Source organism: Diabrotica undecimpunctata, chromosome 1 (assembly GCF_040954645.1).
Source record: "Diabrotica undecimpunctata isolate CICGRU chromosome 1, icDiaUnde3, whole genome shotgun sequence".
NCBI lineage: Eukaryota > Metazoa > Arthropoda > Insecta > Coleoptera > Chrysomelidae > Diabrotica > Diabrotica undecimpunctata.
In genome coordinates, this window is record NC_092803.1 from 25,101,941 (window position 1) to 25,119,208 (window position 17,268).

At 35.4% G+C, this 17,268-nt stretch overlaps 3 protein-coding genes across 13 annotated transcripts in view; 1 reads left to right on the top strand and 2 right to left on the bottom strand.

Moving 5' to 3' along the window:
- Positions 1-17,268, bottom strand: part of LOC140446660 (uncharacterized) — a 710,626-nt gene that overhangs the window by 197,585 nt on the left and 495,773 nt on the right. The window lies entirely within an intron of this gene.
- The window catches only part of LOC140446703 (uncharacterized), a 135,038-nt gene that overhangs the window by 86,269 nt on the left and 31,501 nt on the right, over positions 1-17,268 (bottom strand). The window lies entirely within an intron of this gene.
- On the top strand, positions 4,962-13,477 carry LOC140442308 (uncharacterized). The gene is made up of 4 exons (XM_072533384.1): positions 4,962-6,442; positions 6,572-6,933; positions 11,502-12,867; positions 12,965-13,477. The coding sequence occupies exons 1-4, from the start codon at positions 5,069-5,071 to the stop codon at positions 13,325-13,327; spliced, it is 3,465 nt and encodes a 1,154-aa protein (XP_072389485.1). The 5' UTR covers positions 4,962-5,068; the 3' UTR covers positions 13,328-13,477.

Genomic DNA, 17,268 nt, shown 5'->3' on the forward strand with positions numbered 1-17,268 from the left:
TATTTTTTGCTTTAATCGCTTCGAAATATTTTTAGAAATAATAATTTGACTATGACACTTCAACAGGTGAACTAAATTTTTTATTAAACAATTTTGAACAAAATTAGAAAAATTCAATTTTTTTGTTGCTTTTTTCGGAAACTACATTTTAGAAACGCTTTAAAAGCCATAAGAGTTTACAATTAAATTTTCTACAAAATTGAATTCATTTTAAATTGACAAAATAATAATTATTATGGCAAAATTAGCAAAAACCATTAAAAATGGGTAAAAAATCAATGTGTTTTCAATAATATTTTTCAGATAATTAAAAGTTACGTAAAAACTTCAATAAAAAAAAAATCATAAAATTTCAGCACAATCGATCAAGTAGTTGTCGCCAAATTATTTTGCGAAAATTTTTGAAAAAAAAATAATTTTTGAAATTATACAGTGTCAACAAAAACAGTTTTAAATACTTAAAATATAAAAGGGCATTCAAGCTTTTAAATCAATGAAATCCGTTGATTAGGAGTGTCTAGGAAATTTTTTAAACTGTAAGAGAAAGTTGCCTATTATTGAATAGCTGCCTAATTTTGGATACTGCATTATCTCAAAACATATTAACCCTCTTGAGCACGGTCCCACTTTATATCTATTGTACACAGTTAAGGTACACACACTGCATAAACTTTTACTTTTTGTCTCGCAACATGAGACCATGCCCTGTAAATGGTCTTAGTTCGTGATATGCCCGTTACGTCAAAACGGCGATCAGCTACAGTGTGACAACTACAGAAGTATAACCCTGTTAACAACTGCTTACAAAACACTAGTAAATATTATCTACGAAAGGCTACAAGTTTATGCAGTTGACATAGTTGGAAAATACCAGACCGGATTTACTCCAGAAAAATCAACAATGTAGCAGATTCATGCAATAAGACAGATCCTCGAAAAAACAGAATTAAACATTGAAACCCGTCACATATTCGTCGACTTCACGGCCTCATACGAAAGTGTCAAGAGAACAGTACTGTACCAATTAATGCGTGAGTTTAGTATACCAGAAAAACTTCCGATTAACGAGAATAACAATCTCTAACTTAAAAGCCAGCGTTAGGCTACAGGGAGAAAATTCTCGATTCTTTAAGATAAAAGATATACTCAGAGAAGGGGATGTTCTGGATTGCCTCCTATTCAACATTGCCTTGGAAAAGGCAGTCCGAGACACACGAATTAAAGACAGTGGTACTATTTACAATAGCTCGATACAAATCTTAGCATATGCTGATGACATTGACATAATAGGGCGTAGCAAACGAGATGTTGAGCAATATTTCCTAGAATTGGAAACGGCGGCTAAACAGATCGGTCTAGTCATCAATGAAGACAAAACCAGGTACATGTAGTTACTTAGGATCCTACAGCAAAAGAGGAATGGGAAACAGCATTTGGAACTCATATCTTTGAACGTGTTGACAGCTTAACATACCTTGGCTCGCTAGTGACTACTACCAATAAAAAAAAGCGAAGAAATTAAAAGACGAATAAACCTTACAAATAGGGCATACTATGGACTCCAAAACAATTCCACTCAAGAAATATCCAAAAAAAAACTAAAATTATTATATATAAAACACTGCTGATGCCGGTCCTCCCATATGGGGCGGAAATATGGACTATAACGCAGAAAGATCGAAGACTTCTGAGAATATTCGAACGTAAGATACCCCGCAAAATATTTGGAGCTATAAACGATCAAGGGCAGTGGCGCAAAAAAATTAATTTCGAATTATACCAGCTCTTTAATGAACCAGATGTCGTAACATTGACTAAAATAAAGTGACTTAGATGGGCCGGACACATAATACAAATGCCTGAAAACATGATTGCTAAAAAGCTAACGACAGGAACACCTATAGGAAGAAGAAGCAGTGGCCGACCGTTGGTTGTTAGATGGAGTTAAGACTTGTACGAGAGATTGTCGAGATCAAGAATCGAAGAGGTGATTGAGAGATCTGGAGGGCTATCCCCAGACCAGTATGGCTTTTTCGCGGGCAAAAGTACAACTGAGTGTATGTTGGCGGTGTTTCGGGCCTTGGAGGGAAGCAACAGCAAGTGTGCTGCTTTGCTTCTCTTCGACGTCAGAAACACCCTTAACAGCATAAAGTGGTTCCACGTGATGAGCTCCTCAAGTGGACGGAATTGCCCAAAATATCTGAAGAACATCGTCGCGGACTACCTGTCGGAGCGAAGGCTCGTGGTCAAGGGGCCAGTCGTGGTCGACGTTACGGCCGGTGTCCCCCAGGGGTCCGTCCTTGGTCCGACGCTGTGAAATCTGGCATATGACGGGGTCACGCGCCGAGAATATGGAGAGGGATATTCCCCTTTCGCATTCGCGGATGACGTCGCTGTGCTGGTCATAGCTCGGGACAAGGACGAGCCTTGTGAGCTACTTGGGGGTGAACATCCACACAAACGGACGGTGGGGGAGCATGTCCGTGTGATCGCACAGAAGGCCGCTCAGAGAGTGGCTGCGTTGAGCTGGTTGATGCCCAACATCGGTGGTGACAAACCTGAAAGGAAGAGGGTACTACATGGTGTCTACATGGTACTACATCTGTCCGTGTGTGTATGTAACCAAAGAGGGGTATTGCCCAGTTAAATCTGGGCATATGTCCAGAGTGTTTGTAGAGAGTAAGGACTTAGACCGTGCGTGGTTTTTTCCAGAGCGTCGAGTGTTCCTTTTATAGTAGAGAGTTGTGAATATGTACCCATCAGGGGTACACCTTATTGATACCTTGCAGATTGTTTGATGGAGCGAGGAAATTCCTGCAAAGAGGTGAACGAATAAGTCTGGGAGGCGCCAAAGAGATGTTATATCTACACAGGATGGTTCCATTTGGCGTTCTCTGGGGAGTATGGCGGTGGTGGTTTTGGCTCGAGTCCGGCACTGTTCTGTGGATCCTTCAGCTCTGCACTTCGGACATAAAGTCTTGTCACCACCGTGAGCAACCCGTCTTTTCACCACCCGATTGGGGTACTAGAGATCAAAAGATGGCAACACGTTGCCAGAAACCAGACAGAATGGCAACTAATTTTAGAGCAGGCCAGGATCCACAAAGAATTGTCGAGCCAAAATTGATGATGATAACAAATTAAGGTACCCGGGTACCAACCTAAGTAGGTTTTTTTTTGAAATATTTATCGAATCCGTTTTGTAAAATTGTGTCTAAAATTGCTTACAAAATAGGGAAGGATTACATTAAAAATTTTTTAAATTGATAGTCGCAAAATAGGTAAGTTTTTTAATGAATTGTAATAAGTAGTAGTATACATCGATTTGTTTATGTGTATTTAGACTCACTAACGAGCAACAAAAGGAATATTTAGCATTCATGGGTAAAGAAGTATTGAGTGGAAGTGAAGGGGAATGTTTAAGTGAAAATGAGAACAAATAGATTCTACCAAGAACAACAGGAGATCTGTCTTCGCTTTCGGATGTTGAAGATTTGAATGTTAGGAGAACGGAAAACGCTGTACGAGAGGCGTATGTAGCATTAACAGAATTAGCTACAAAATGGGTTTAATAGTAAACACCAACAAAACGAAGTATATGAAAATAAGCATGCGAACACAAATCATACGAACACTTATTATAGAAAACGACGTCATCGAAGCAGTGAACGAATTTGTATACCTGGGAGCGCTCCTTAACACTGAAAATAATACTACCGCAAAGATAAACTGCAGAATTTGCACGGCCAACGGATGCTATTTTGGGCTCAATCTCCTCCTTCAATCCACAATTATATCGAGAAATACAAAAATAAAACTCCGAAAAAAAATAATACGCCCAGTCCTAATATATGGTTCAGAGACCTGGACTGTAACAAAAAATAATGAAAACATGTTTCGAAAGAAAAGTACTAAGGCGAATCTATGGAGCAGTGAATGACAATGGAGTGTGGAGAAGACGATCGAACTTCGAACTTTATAGAATATACACGGAACCTGATATCGTAAAATATATTAAGATATGACGTCTGAGGTGGATAGGGCATGTAATGCGGATGGAACAAAATGACCCAGCTAGAAAAACGCTCCTTGATAGACCCATTGGTCAGAGTAGAAGAGGAGGACCCAGAACAAGGATCCTTGATAAGACATGAGAAATATGGGAATACGTGCTTGGCGGAGAAAAGTGATGGGTAGGGACGACTGGAGAGAAATTCTTGAGGAGACTACGACAAACGCAGGGTCAGGGTGAAGCCAGAATTATGATGATGATGATAAAGATGTGGATGGTGACGTAGATGGTGAAATAAAATTAGAGGAAAATCCTTTGAAAGAAAAAAGATAAAACTGACAGAAATAACACTGCTGCTGATGATGAAACAACACTGCTGCGTTCACTCTTCTGAGATATCTCATTTAGCTAGCGTAGATTCTAGAATTATCTTCTTGTATTATTACGCAATTTTCACATTCATATATTAGAGTGTCTTATATAGTATGATGATTGTATCGTTTCTTGTCTTGTTCTTTAATATTCTGTGAATTGTTTCGCACATACCCCGAAACCTGATAAATTTGTCATTAATGCCTAGTCTTTATCTTTCTCTAATTTGTGTTATTGGATTATCTATCGGTTGATCATCGGCTGAAAATATTGTTTTTATTTCAAACAGATTTATTTTTCCAATTTTTTTACAAATATTAATGATATCACTGTCGCAGTTTAATCTAAAATATTTCAAAATGTAGAACATTATGTATTCCTTAAAAAACAAAACTTCATTTTAGAACATCTGCAAATCAGGAAAAAAAATTTTAAGAACACCATAGGGAAAGCAGTGTATGTAAGAAAAATACTACATAAAAAAAATCCTGATAACTCTCACAAAAAAACGAGCACGTCACTGTCGCAATCACATAATAAAATAGAGAGATAATATCTGTTTGAATAATTGCCAACTGATGTTTATTTCAAATAATATCGCGTATCAGGAACGTGTATTAGTCTAAATATTTTGGTGTAACTGAACAAACAATATCAAAAGCGAGCACTTCAGTATAATCTACAATGCAAACAAGTGCATTAGAAGTTTTAATAGACATATCCTCAGCCAATTGTGACGGTGGTCGAGTAAAATGTAGTGAAAATGCACTGAAACTGCTTTGGAAACTACCCCGTGACGAATACTTTCAAGAAATTGAATATACATATTTCAAAGATGCTATTGAAAAGCAGTGGCGACAATTTTGTGAGTATTATGAAGATTATCAGAAAGATACGGTTAAACACATAACGTTTCATGTATTTACAAATATTTTTCTTGCCACAAATCAGAAAGAAAGGTTTCAAGCATGGGAAACTATAGTGAAGTATGCCTATGACTCTCTGGTTCAAAAACTAGCTCAATCAAAGCTGCATGCTCTCATTATGACCAAACCAGAATATCAAAGCTTGGTAAAAGATCTTCTTCCTTTTGTAAAACTTAATGTAGCTCTTATATACCTAGAATTGCCTTCTAAAAATACTGAAACTTTAAAATCGATGCTTCAAGAGCTGAATGAGCATACATTATCTCCTGTTATATCAAGAGAAGATTGCTACGAGATAATTGCTGCAAAATTGGGAACGAATGATGTAGATTTAATAAATTTTGAAGTTGATTATTTGGATTCCAGCATGGGTTTTATGGGAGAATACGCAAAACTAAAAATCCTTGTCCGTCGCTTCCAAAAAGAAGAAACTCATAAGTTTTTCATCAAGCTCGTACCACAGGTCATTGATGAATTAAGAGAAGGTTGGCTTAAAATATCTGTCAGAAAAGAAGCTGAGCTGTACCTGCGATTTATAGCATCGGCAAGAAAATTGGGTTTTGAAAATGTTAGTAAGTTTGCACCTGAATGTTATCTTCATTCTCAGTCATTTCTAGCTTTCGAAGACGCTGCGGTGGATAATTATCAATCTCCACCTTTCATAGATTATGACTACAAACATCTTTCAATTGTTTTTAAAGAAATGGCCAAGCTACACTCCACTTCTCTTTTAGTAGAACATAAGCTAGCAGCATTATCAGGTATAAAGAAGACTTTGGATGAGTATTTTCCAGAAATGCTCACAGAAATGTTTATTCATGACTCGTCAGATGCATTCACAGCCTGTAATCTACGAAGTATGCAGAAACACGCAGAGCGATTTCCAGAAATTGTGAAAGATATGTCTATGGAGGAGTTTCAGAGCAGAATTAAAACACAGGTATACTCAAAGATATATTCGGGCTTCAGAAAATCTAAAAAGTACGTTAACGTCATTTGCAATGGGGACGTCTGGTGGAAAAATATGATGTTCAAATGGGATGATAATAAACACCCCATAGCTTGTTATTTGATCGATTTTCAAATGTGCAGATACGTACCACCAGCTTTGGACCTACTGGTGCTAACTCAGGTGAGTCTCCTTTATATTTACAGCTGATAAGCTACAAACTATAAAGCTTTATTTTTTTTGGAAATTATAGGAATATGTATGCTGGTACAGTAAACTAGCATTATAAATACCTGTTTTGTTTTGTTTCAGGTGTGTACAAATATAGAAACGAGGCAAAAGTACCTGCCAAAACTTCTAGACGAATACTATAACCACGTAAAGACAAATTTGGAACAATATGGGGTTAAAGTTGAAGAAGTCTTTCCTTACAACGATTTTATTTCCTCAGTGGATGAGCTTAAACCTTGTGCTGTCTATGTAGCTACTCAGAACCGTCGTGTTATTTTTATACCGCCAGAAAGACTGGAGAAGATGAAGTCCAGCCCAGAAGAAGCTTTACATTTCTTTACTGTTGATAAAGAGTACTTGTTCGATGAGGTTTGGGACCAAATGCCCCTTCATAGAATTAAAGAAGACTTTCAAGAACTATATTGGCTCTGTTTAAAAGATTGATGTAATATATTTTCTGTTATAAAGCGTAGATTTATTGTAGGTTTATTAAAAAAACTGGTGAGCTCGGTCACGGAGCTTTCATACTTTTTAATCATGAAACTTAAACAAACAGCATATGGTCATCCGATGATGTGTTGAATGGTTATAAAACTAAATTGACGTTTCGATTTCCCCTTCGTAAACCCTAAAAACAATATGTTGTAGGTTATATTCTTCAAAATTGATAGTCAATTTACTTAGCCAGGACTTGTAGGCAAGAGCTTACTTTTGGTTCAAAATTGAAAAAATCTAAGAGTATTGATTTTACCTTCGGGATATCAAATTCGGACTGTGCTGTGTATTTTTTGTATTGGTTGTTTAATGTAGTGGGTTTACGTAGATTGTATGTTTGTGTATTGTGTGTTGCGTATCTATTCTGCATAAATTGTAGATGATATTATGTGTCCGACCTTTCTATTAATCCGCTGTTGCTGGTAAATTCTTGTTGTTGACTTCTTCTTTGCGTATTGGCAACTAAAGCATTCTAACTTTGTCTGCTGTTGGGTTTGCTACACATTTTTCTTTATTAAGTAGGATGAGAGCTGCTTTTTGTTTCTTTCATGATTATTGACGCATATTTCCATTGTACTCTATTCTCGTTCTCCTAGGCATGTTTGCATATTTGAGATTTATCGAAGTCCCTGTTCTTAATGCATGTTTCATGCTTGTTTATCCTGGAACATAGTGGTCTTGCAGTTGCTCCCACATTGAATTGTTGCGTTCGCAGGTTGTTTAATACATACAGTTCTTTGATCTTTCTTCTGTGTTGTTGGGTTTGGATCTGGACAGACTAGATCTAAGTGTGTTGCTTGTTTTGAATGTTGTGATATTGTACCTATTTAAATTTTTCTGATAAGTCCTTAATATGTTATTGTTGACATCTTTGAATCCCTTCTTGTCTTCTTCCTATGTGCCTATCCGTTACGGATTTTGGCTACTAGCATGGCAATTCTAACTTTATTGACCGCAGCTCGAAATAGTCCTGAAGTGGTCAAGGAAAACCATTTTCGTAAGTTCTGGAGTCAAGATATTCTTCTTCTTCCTGGTCCCCTCTTTCCGTAGACCTTTCCCTGTAATATAAGTTGCAGCAGGTTATATCTATGATCGTTTAGCATTACATGTCCAAGATATTCTAGGTTGCGTTGTTTCACTGTGGATATAATTTCACATGTTTTATCCATCCGACGTAGAACCTCAATGTTTGTTATTCGGTCCACCCAGGAGATCCTCAGTATCCGTCTATAACACCACATCTCAAATGCCTCGAGTTTTCCCATGGATGCCTCGGTTAGTGTCCATGATTCAACCCCATAGAGCAGCACTGTAAAATCTGACAAATGCTGACCTGGCTTTTTCAATTCTTTGTTTTATCTCAACTGAGTGGTCCCAATTGACTAGGTGGAATATGCTTCTTACTGATGACCATGTACTTTGTTTTCTTGATGTTAAAATCAAGCACGTAGTCTTGACTGATTCTCCACAATTGCGTTACTAGTGTCTGTAAACTCTCTAAACTGTCTGCAAAGAGGATGGTGTCGTCTGCATATCTGATGTTATTCAGGCGCTCACCATTTATGAGAATGTCCTCTTCGATATGCTAGGCCTGGCTCATGACGTGTTCCAAATAGACGATAAATAATAGGGGAGAGAATATGCCGCCCTGTCGTACTCCTCTCTTTATTGCAACTTCTTCTGTTAGTTGGTCTTTCACCCGAATGGTTGCTGATTGGTTTTAGTATATGTTCTTGATTACTCGAAAGTCTTTGTTATCCAGATCAGTTGCCTTTAGTATATCGAATCGAGAATGATACATTCTTCTGTGTATTATCTTTAAGAAGGTCTTAAGAATGTGGCTCATTAGAGTGATAATACAATGCTCTTCGCATTTTTTTGCATTGGGTTTTTTATGCATAACAATAAATGTAGATTTTAACCAGCTCTCTGGGATTTTCCCCAAGTCATAGATTTTATTGAACGTTGTCGTAAGCCATTTTACTCATTTGTCTCCCATGATTTTTAGAAATTCTGAATGAAAGTTGTCGGGCCCTGGTGCTTTGCCTGCTTTGGTTGCTTTAATTGCGGCTTTGACTCCGTCTTGAGTGATTGGTGGTCCTGTGTCGTATTCCATAATTATCTGGTTGTTATCTTTGTCGTCATCGAATGTCTTCTCAACGTATCTCTTTCATATATTCTTTGTTTGTTCAATGTCTATTACCGGGTCGCCATGATCATCAGTCATATGTCCTGATCTCTTGGGTTTGTACATTCCTGCTGCCTCTTTTACCTTCTTGTGGAGATTAAACGAGTCGTATCTACTTTCTTACTTCCTTTTTGTCAGTATTTCTGAATTGCTTGTGTTGTTTTGCTTTTTCCTTTCTTCAATCTTGTGAAATTCTTTGTTTATAAATGAGAATGGATAGTTATTTTTTGTCAAAACCTTTGTTAGTATTAACAAAGTGTTAATTGTGATTAACACATTCAAAAAAGAAGGTGAATTGTTGTTTTCTTTTTCAATAGTGAATTTGATTGATTTTACTTTTATGTTGATATACATCAGAAACTTATTCAATACTTCTGGTCCGTGGGGCCAAATGAAGAACTCGTCATCTCCATATAACCACATCCTACTGTGGGTTATTTTCTGTGAAAATTTCCTATCGCCTTCACAATATGAAAGTAAAGCGATATATAGCAATGAGAAGGAATCTGATAGAAAGAAGTAAAACTGACAGTAGTTGCCTTGTTATTGAATTTGACTATGGACAAAATCTACCAGTTCCGAAACTCAATGTAACAGTGCAGTTTTATAAACGTCTACTTTGGTGTTATCTCTTTAATATACATATTTACAATGGTGGGTCATCTTTTATGTATACATTTATGAAAGGACAAGGAAAAAAAGGCGCCGATTCTGTTATTTCTCATTCGTCTATGACTGCTTGTGCAAAAAAATTAATCGCGATGTCACTGAAATCGTATTTTTGTCGGATGCAGAGGGCAAAATAAGAACATTTCAATGGTAAAAAGTTTAACGTCAATAGTCGACATATATTTCCGGATCGTGGCCATTCCTTTAACCAGTGCGATCGCAATTTTGGGCTGGTAAAGTCATCTTTAAAAAAGAAAGAATACATAGGGACGGCAAAGCCATATTTGGAAGCAATAGTGCATTATCGGAAAAATCCATCTCCTTTTCATGTTGTCATGGACAGAACGCTAATCAAAAATTGGACTGAAAGTTTGGAAGGACTCTTTCTAAATAAGCCAAAAATTGGACTTAAAGTTTGGAAGGACTTTTTCTAAATAAGCCAAAAACAAAGGGACTTGTTTTCAGCATTCAACAGTGTGTACAAATGAAATACAAAAAGACGGAATTTGGCTTGTTCTCAAACATATATGAAAAATTACATACCATTCACAATTTGGAAAGGAAGAAATATAAACACAAACATTCGTCTTCAAACTGTCCCAGTGGTTGGAATAAAGCCGGCGAAGGAAAAAGACGTGAGAGATCCATTTTCGTTTTTGTCCCAAGAAGACGAACAATGAATATGCTTGATACTAGAAGAAGTTTCTGTATAACTTTCTTTGTATAATAATAACTTGTTTTAATGTTTATTTTTTACGCCATTTGTGATTTGCAAATTTGCTTTCGCAAATGATCTGTGGAAAAAGGGCCCATGACAAGCTAATGTAAAAAAATTATATTTACATAAAAATGTGTCTTTATCTTTGAAACATCTTATTGTAACTTAAGTTTAAATACAATACTTTTATTTTAGCTTTCAATAAAGTTCAAAATTTTAATCTTTGTTTTCAAAATACTTTTCAATTACGTTTTTCTCAAATGCGCCATTTGGCATATGGGCCCTTTTCCGGGGATGGTCTCAATTGTGGCTTAATCCCATAATAACATTATATTTAATCACTTTTGTGAACCTGACATGCTTATTAACATAAGCATATGTAAGAGGTGATGTTTTGTGAGTGTAAAATGTTTAGAGACATGAGATGAGGTGAATATACATTCAGGAGAAATCCAGGAGTATGGGATGAACATCCTGGTGAATTTTAATTACGAAGTCGAGTTTAGTCCAAAGGTCCTACGGCCAAGTAACACATACAAAAAATACTATAGTCCGTAATAGGTATACCAAACCGAAATTTATCTTTAAATTTCTACAAATATTACAAATTCAGAACGGTATGTATTAAAAAAAAACACAACTTCTTTTGAGGGTATGTTCAAATCCAAAAGAAAAAAATATGGGAAAAGTAGTGTATTTTAGACAAATTTTATATAAAATAAATAACGCTGATAACTCAAAAAAAAAATAAACACGGCACCGTCGCAATCACGCAATTAACTAGAGAGAGATACTATCTGATACTATCTGCATACCGATGTATACTCATAATATTATATATTATTGTGTAATAGAAACGTGCATTAGTCTAAATATTTTCGTGTAACTGAACAAATAATATCAAAGGCAAGCACTTAAATATAATCTACAATGCAAACAAGTGTATTAAAAGTTTTAATAGACATATCCTCAGCAAGTTGTGACGGTCATCAAGTAAAAAGTAGTGAAAATGCTCTGAAACTGTTTTGGGAATTGCCCCGTGACGAATATTTTCAAGAAATTAAATATACTTCTTTCAAAGATGCTATCGAAAAGCAGTGGAAACAGTTTTGTGATTATTACGAAGATTATCAGAAAGATTCGGTTAAAAACATAACGTTTCATGTATTTAATAATGTTTTTCTTGCCACAAATCAGAAAGAAAGGTTTCAAGCATGGGAAACTATAGTGAATTATGCCTATGACGCTCTGGTTCAAAATCTAGCTCAATCAAAGCTTCATTCTCTCATTATGACCAAACCAGAATACAAAATCTTGGTGAGAGATCTTCTTCCTTTCGTAAAACTTAATGTAGCTCTTAAATCCCTAGAATTGCCTTCTAAAAATACTGTAACATTAAAATCTATGCTTCAAGAGCTGAATGAGCATATAGTCTCTCCTGTAATATCAAGAGAAGATTGCTACGAGATAATTGCTGCAAAATTGGGAACGAATGATGTAGATTTAATAAATTTTGAAGTTGATTATTTGGATTCCAGCATGGGTTTTATGGGAGAATACGCAAAACTAAAAATCCTTGTCTGTCGCTTTCAAAAAGAAGAAACTCATAAGTTTTTCATCAAGCTCGTGCCACAGGTCATTGATGAATTAAGAGGGGGTTGGCTTAAAATATCTGTCAGAAAAGAAGCTGAGCTGTACCTGCGATTTATAGCGTTAGCAAGGAAATTGGGTTTCGAAAAAGTTAGTAAGTTTGCACCTGAATGTTATCTACAATCTCAGTCATTTCTAGCTTTTGAAGATGCTGCAGTGGATAATTACCAATCTCCATCTTTGGTAGACTTGGACTATAAACATCTTTCAATTGCTTTCAAGGAAATGGCTAAACTACACTCGACTTCCCTTTTAGTCGAACATAAGTTAGCTACTTTAACGGGTACACAGAAGACTTTGGATGAGTATTTTCCAGAGATGCTCACAGAAATGTTTATCCATGACTCATCAGATGCGTTCACGGCCTGTAATTTACGAAGTATGCAGAAAGAAGCAGCACGGTTTCCAGAAATTGCTACTAAAGATATGTCTATGGAGGAGTTCCAGAATAGAATTAAAACCCATGTGTACTCAAAAATATACTCAGGCTTTAGAAAATCCAAAAAGTACGTTAACGTCATTTGCAATGGGGACGTCTGGTGGAAAAATATGATGTTCAAATGGGATGATAATAAAAACCCCATAGCTTGTTATTTGATCGACTTTCAAATGTGCAGATATGTACCACCAGCTTTGGAACTACTGGTGCTAACTCAGGTAAGTTCCTTTTATATCTACATACAGTTTCTTTGTACCTTACCAGAATCTGTAAGTTATTAAAGTAAACCAGCTTCTATATTTTGATTTGTTTTAGGTGTGTACAAATATAGAAACGAGGCAAAAGTACCTGCCAAAACTTCTGAACGAATATTATAATCATGTAAAGACAAATTTGGAACAATATGGGGTTAATGTTGAAGATATCTTTCCTTACAACGATTTTATTTCCTCAGTGGACGAGCTTAAACCTTGTGCTGTCTATATAGCTACGCAGAATCGTTCCGTTATTTTTATACCCTCAGAAAGATTGGAAAAGATGAAGTCCAGTCCAGAAGAAGCTTTGCATTTTTATACTGTCGAAAAAGAGTACTTATATGATGAGGTTTGGAACCAAATGCCCCTTCATAGAATTAGAGAAGATTTTCAAGAACTATATTGGCTCTGTTTAAAAGATTGATGTAATATATATTGTGTATCTACAAAGCGTAGATTTATTGTAGGTATATTATAAAAACTAATGAATGTGTTAACATGACAAACGGTATAAATTTGTGACAAATTTAATAATTACTGGAAACTGATAGTGAGTAAAAGGATATAATACTAAGTCTTCTTATTTTTCTTTATGAGCCCTCTCCACATCGGAGGTTAGCGACCATATGTCTACCAAGAGAACTTCTTTCGTCCGATGCCACGTCTTCGTTCGGTCTATGCTTTAGCGATCAACTGCTGGTACAAATGAAGGATGAAAGACACATGAGGTAGGAAATTGTAAATAAAGGCAAGGAATTAAGAGCTGAAGGTAAAAACGTGAAGATAGAAGAGAAAAAAGTAACTGTGGATGGCATAAAATGGGAATGGACCGGAAATCGTACTTTCAAACGAGAAAATTCTAGAAATATGGACCCAAAAAAATCGCATACGGTAGTGGAAAAAGGAAAAGACGATCCATTATACCGACGGACCCTAGCGATGAAAAGGAAAATGAGTGTAAACATAAATAGTAAAACAAAAAATAAGAATACGTACCTAAATCTTGCGACATGGAATGCACGAGAAGTATAAGAGGAGGGAGGGAGCATTATAGAAGAATTTAAAAAATATAAAATACACATCATAGCAATACAAGAAACAAATTTGACGACTAAAAGCAACATTGAAAATATTAGTCCATACACGTTTTATACAAGTGGGGGCGATACTAAGAATTTTGGAGTGCGTTTTCTGGTACATGAAGACGTGGAGCAGGTAAAAAAATTCGTAGCAAAATTTGACAGATTGTGTACAATTAGAAACAAAGGAAAAGAGAAAATTATATCGCTGATAAAAATACATACAAAAGAACAAGAAGAAGAAGTGAAAGATGAATTTTATGAGAATTAGAGTCATTGTCTGAAGAAATGCCCAAACAGAATATTAAAATTATTATAGGCCAATGCAAAGGTCGGAAGAGAAGATATTATATAAAAACATAACAGGGGGTGAAAGTACACATATGAATACTAATGAAACTAATCAAATATACCACATCTCAATACAAGAGAAATTCGCCAATTTAATAATACATGTGAAAACGTGTAGAGGGGCTGATGTAGACTCTGATCATTTTTTGCTTAGAATTAATATGAGAGAAGCAATAATTAAAAAGCATAAACGGAAAAAACGTACAACGTAAATTTAATTTTGAAAAATTGCGAAAATTTTAACTAGTGCAGGATTATCAACAGGATATACAAGAAACCCTTGCCAAACAAGACAGTGCCACTGTGAGTAACATACAACAAAATTTTTGAAAATGTCAATGACGAATGTAGAACAGAGTTAAAAAACAGATTTAACCCGGCAACTGTGTTGTGGGGTGAAAATCACCCACGTCGTTCATTAGCGCTTGTTAAAATACTGGCAACATCGCCAGATTCATCTAGCGCCACGAGTACCTTCCCATAATATAACAGATCTTGTATTGCATCATAAATTTCAGTATATAAATAAGATTTGAACGAGTGGTGTCGCCTTCTTTGGACTTTTGGGTGATTTTAACCCCACCACACAGTTGAAGTGCAGTAATATTTAGTTTTTGGGTAATTTTAACCCCACAACACCGGTTAATTATTAACAGGTAAGTTCTTATACTAGCACAATTTATCTCTATTTTTTTAACAAAAACATAATGTAATTGGTAGGAATATTGAAAATTGATTAGATATTTTTAATTTCAGACATATAGAAATATGTGTAGTTGGGAGAAAGAACAAGAAGCTCTCTTGAAGCTTTGGCAGGAAGAATTAACTGGATCAGAGTTAGGATCAGAAAGCGAATCTGAAACTGAAAGTCAGCAGGTTAGCATTCGTCCCAGTGAGGATGTTTTAAAAAACCAACTTCAATCAGTGGAAAATTGTCAGCCTGGAAGTTCTAATCAGAAAAATCGATCATCGTCGGAAGATTCCTCTCAAGACAACAATAAGTTTGAAGATAATAAAGTAAGGCAATCTAAGTTTTTTATCGGACGGGATGAGAAAACAAAATGGGCAAAGAACTGTCCTAATAAATCGGTTAGAACACGACAAGAAAATTTAATAACCTTACTTCCCGGTGTTCGAAATAATGCAAAATATTGCAAGTCGCCCATTTCTTGCTGGAAATTATTCATGGATAATATTATTATGGAAGATATTGTCCACTGCACTAATAAAAAAATCAGTTTAGTCGCTCAGAATTATAATGACCAACATAAATATATCACCAAGTCTACGGACGCAGAAGAAATTCGTGCAGTTTTCGGATTATTATATCTATCAGACGTTTATAAAGCCAACAGGTTAAATCTGGAGGATCTGTTTGCTACATATGGAACAGGAATTGACATTTTCAGGCTAACAATGTCCCTGCAAAGATTTATATTACTTTTAAAATGCCTACGATTCGATAATATCGAAAATAGAGAAGAACGAAAAAGAGTAGATAAACTGGCAGCTATACGAGCTGTTTTTGATCGATTTGTATCCAATTGTCAACAATATTTTATTCCTAGTCAATACTTGACAATCGATGAAAAATTAGAATCTTTTCGTATACGTTGTTCCTTTCGGCAATATATCCCCAATAAGCCGTCCAAATATGGAATTAAAATATTTGCCTTAGTGGATGCCAAAACATTCTACATTTTAAATTTAGAGGTATATGTTGGCTCACAGCCTGAAGGAACATTTGCTTAATGAACATCGGTTAACATCTGTTGGAACTATTCGTAAAAACAAGAGGGAAATACCGACAATCTTTTTGAATTCCAAAAACAGAGCTGAAAACCACGCAATTTTCGGATTTAAAAAAGACATTTCTTTGGTGTCCTTTGTCCCGAAGAAAAATAAAATAGTGTTAGTAGCTTCTTCACTTCATCATGATACAGAATTTGACCACAAATCAAATAAACCTGAGATTATAGACTTTTATAATCACACAAAAGGTGGCGTAGATATGGTTGACGAAATGTCTGCGTTATATAATGTGTCTCGTAATAGCAAGCGATGGCCTCTAACAATTTTTTTTTCACTGCTTAATAATGCAGGAATAAATAGTTATGTTATTTATCAACATAACAAGCCAACTGAAAAACTAAAACGCAGATTTTTTTTAAAAGAACTTGGTTTGGCACTAATTAAACCATATATTGAAAAAAGAGGTAACAATCAAAGAATACCATCAGACATAAGAGCCAAACTAAAAAGAAATGATGGCGGAGAGGACTCTCAAGGACCTCCAAACAAGAAGCAACGAACAACATCCAGATGTGGAGTGTGTACCTGTGGAAAGGACAGAAAGTGCCAAAAAAATGTGTGAAATGTGACATTTTTCTTTGTCTTGAACATTGTGTATATTTTTGTTCCAAATGTGCACATAATTGTTAATTATGCTATTTAAACAAAAGTTCCTAGTTACTTTTTATAAAATTTGTATTTTTTTTTATTCTATATCTCTAATAAAAATTTTGGTAACAAAAATTGTGGTAGTGGTTTAAATATAAACTAAATTTTAGTATATTTTTTAAATCGTTGAATTTTTAAAGGAAATTTTTTAAATGATTTATCTTTGAAAAATATTATATAACAATATAACCATGATTTAAAATCTTAAGGTTGCATGTAAAAATTAAATATTTTCTCAATTTTATAAATAAAAAAAAATGGGGTGATAATTACCCCAACACACAGCTCCTGTCAGAAAATTTCACCACACAGTCGCCGGGTGATCAAAAAGTTTGAGATTGCAAAAACAAGACGACCTAGAAAGGTATGATGATCAACGAAAAAAAGTTAAGAAAATATCAAAAGGGGGCGGAAAAGAAAGTATATGGACGATAAAGTAAAACGTATTGAAGAAAATTACAAGAAAAATGAAATA

Bases quoted from the DNA above. Each gene is read 5' to 3' on its own strand.
- LOC140442308 (XM_072533384.1), top strand. From the start codon at position 5,069: ATGCAAACAAGTGCATTAGAAGTTTTAATAGACATATCCTCAGCCAAT. The intron at 6,443-6,571 runs GTGAGTCTCCTT...GTTTTGTTTCAG, and splicing joins ACCTACTGGTGCTAACTCAG to GTGTGTACAAATATAGAAAC. The intron at 12,868-12,964 runs GTAAGTTCCTTT...GATTTGTTTTAG, and splicing joins AACTACTGGTGCTAACTCAG to GTGTGTACAAATATAGAAAC.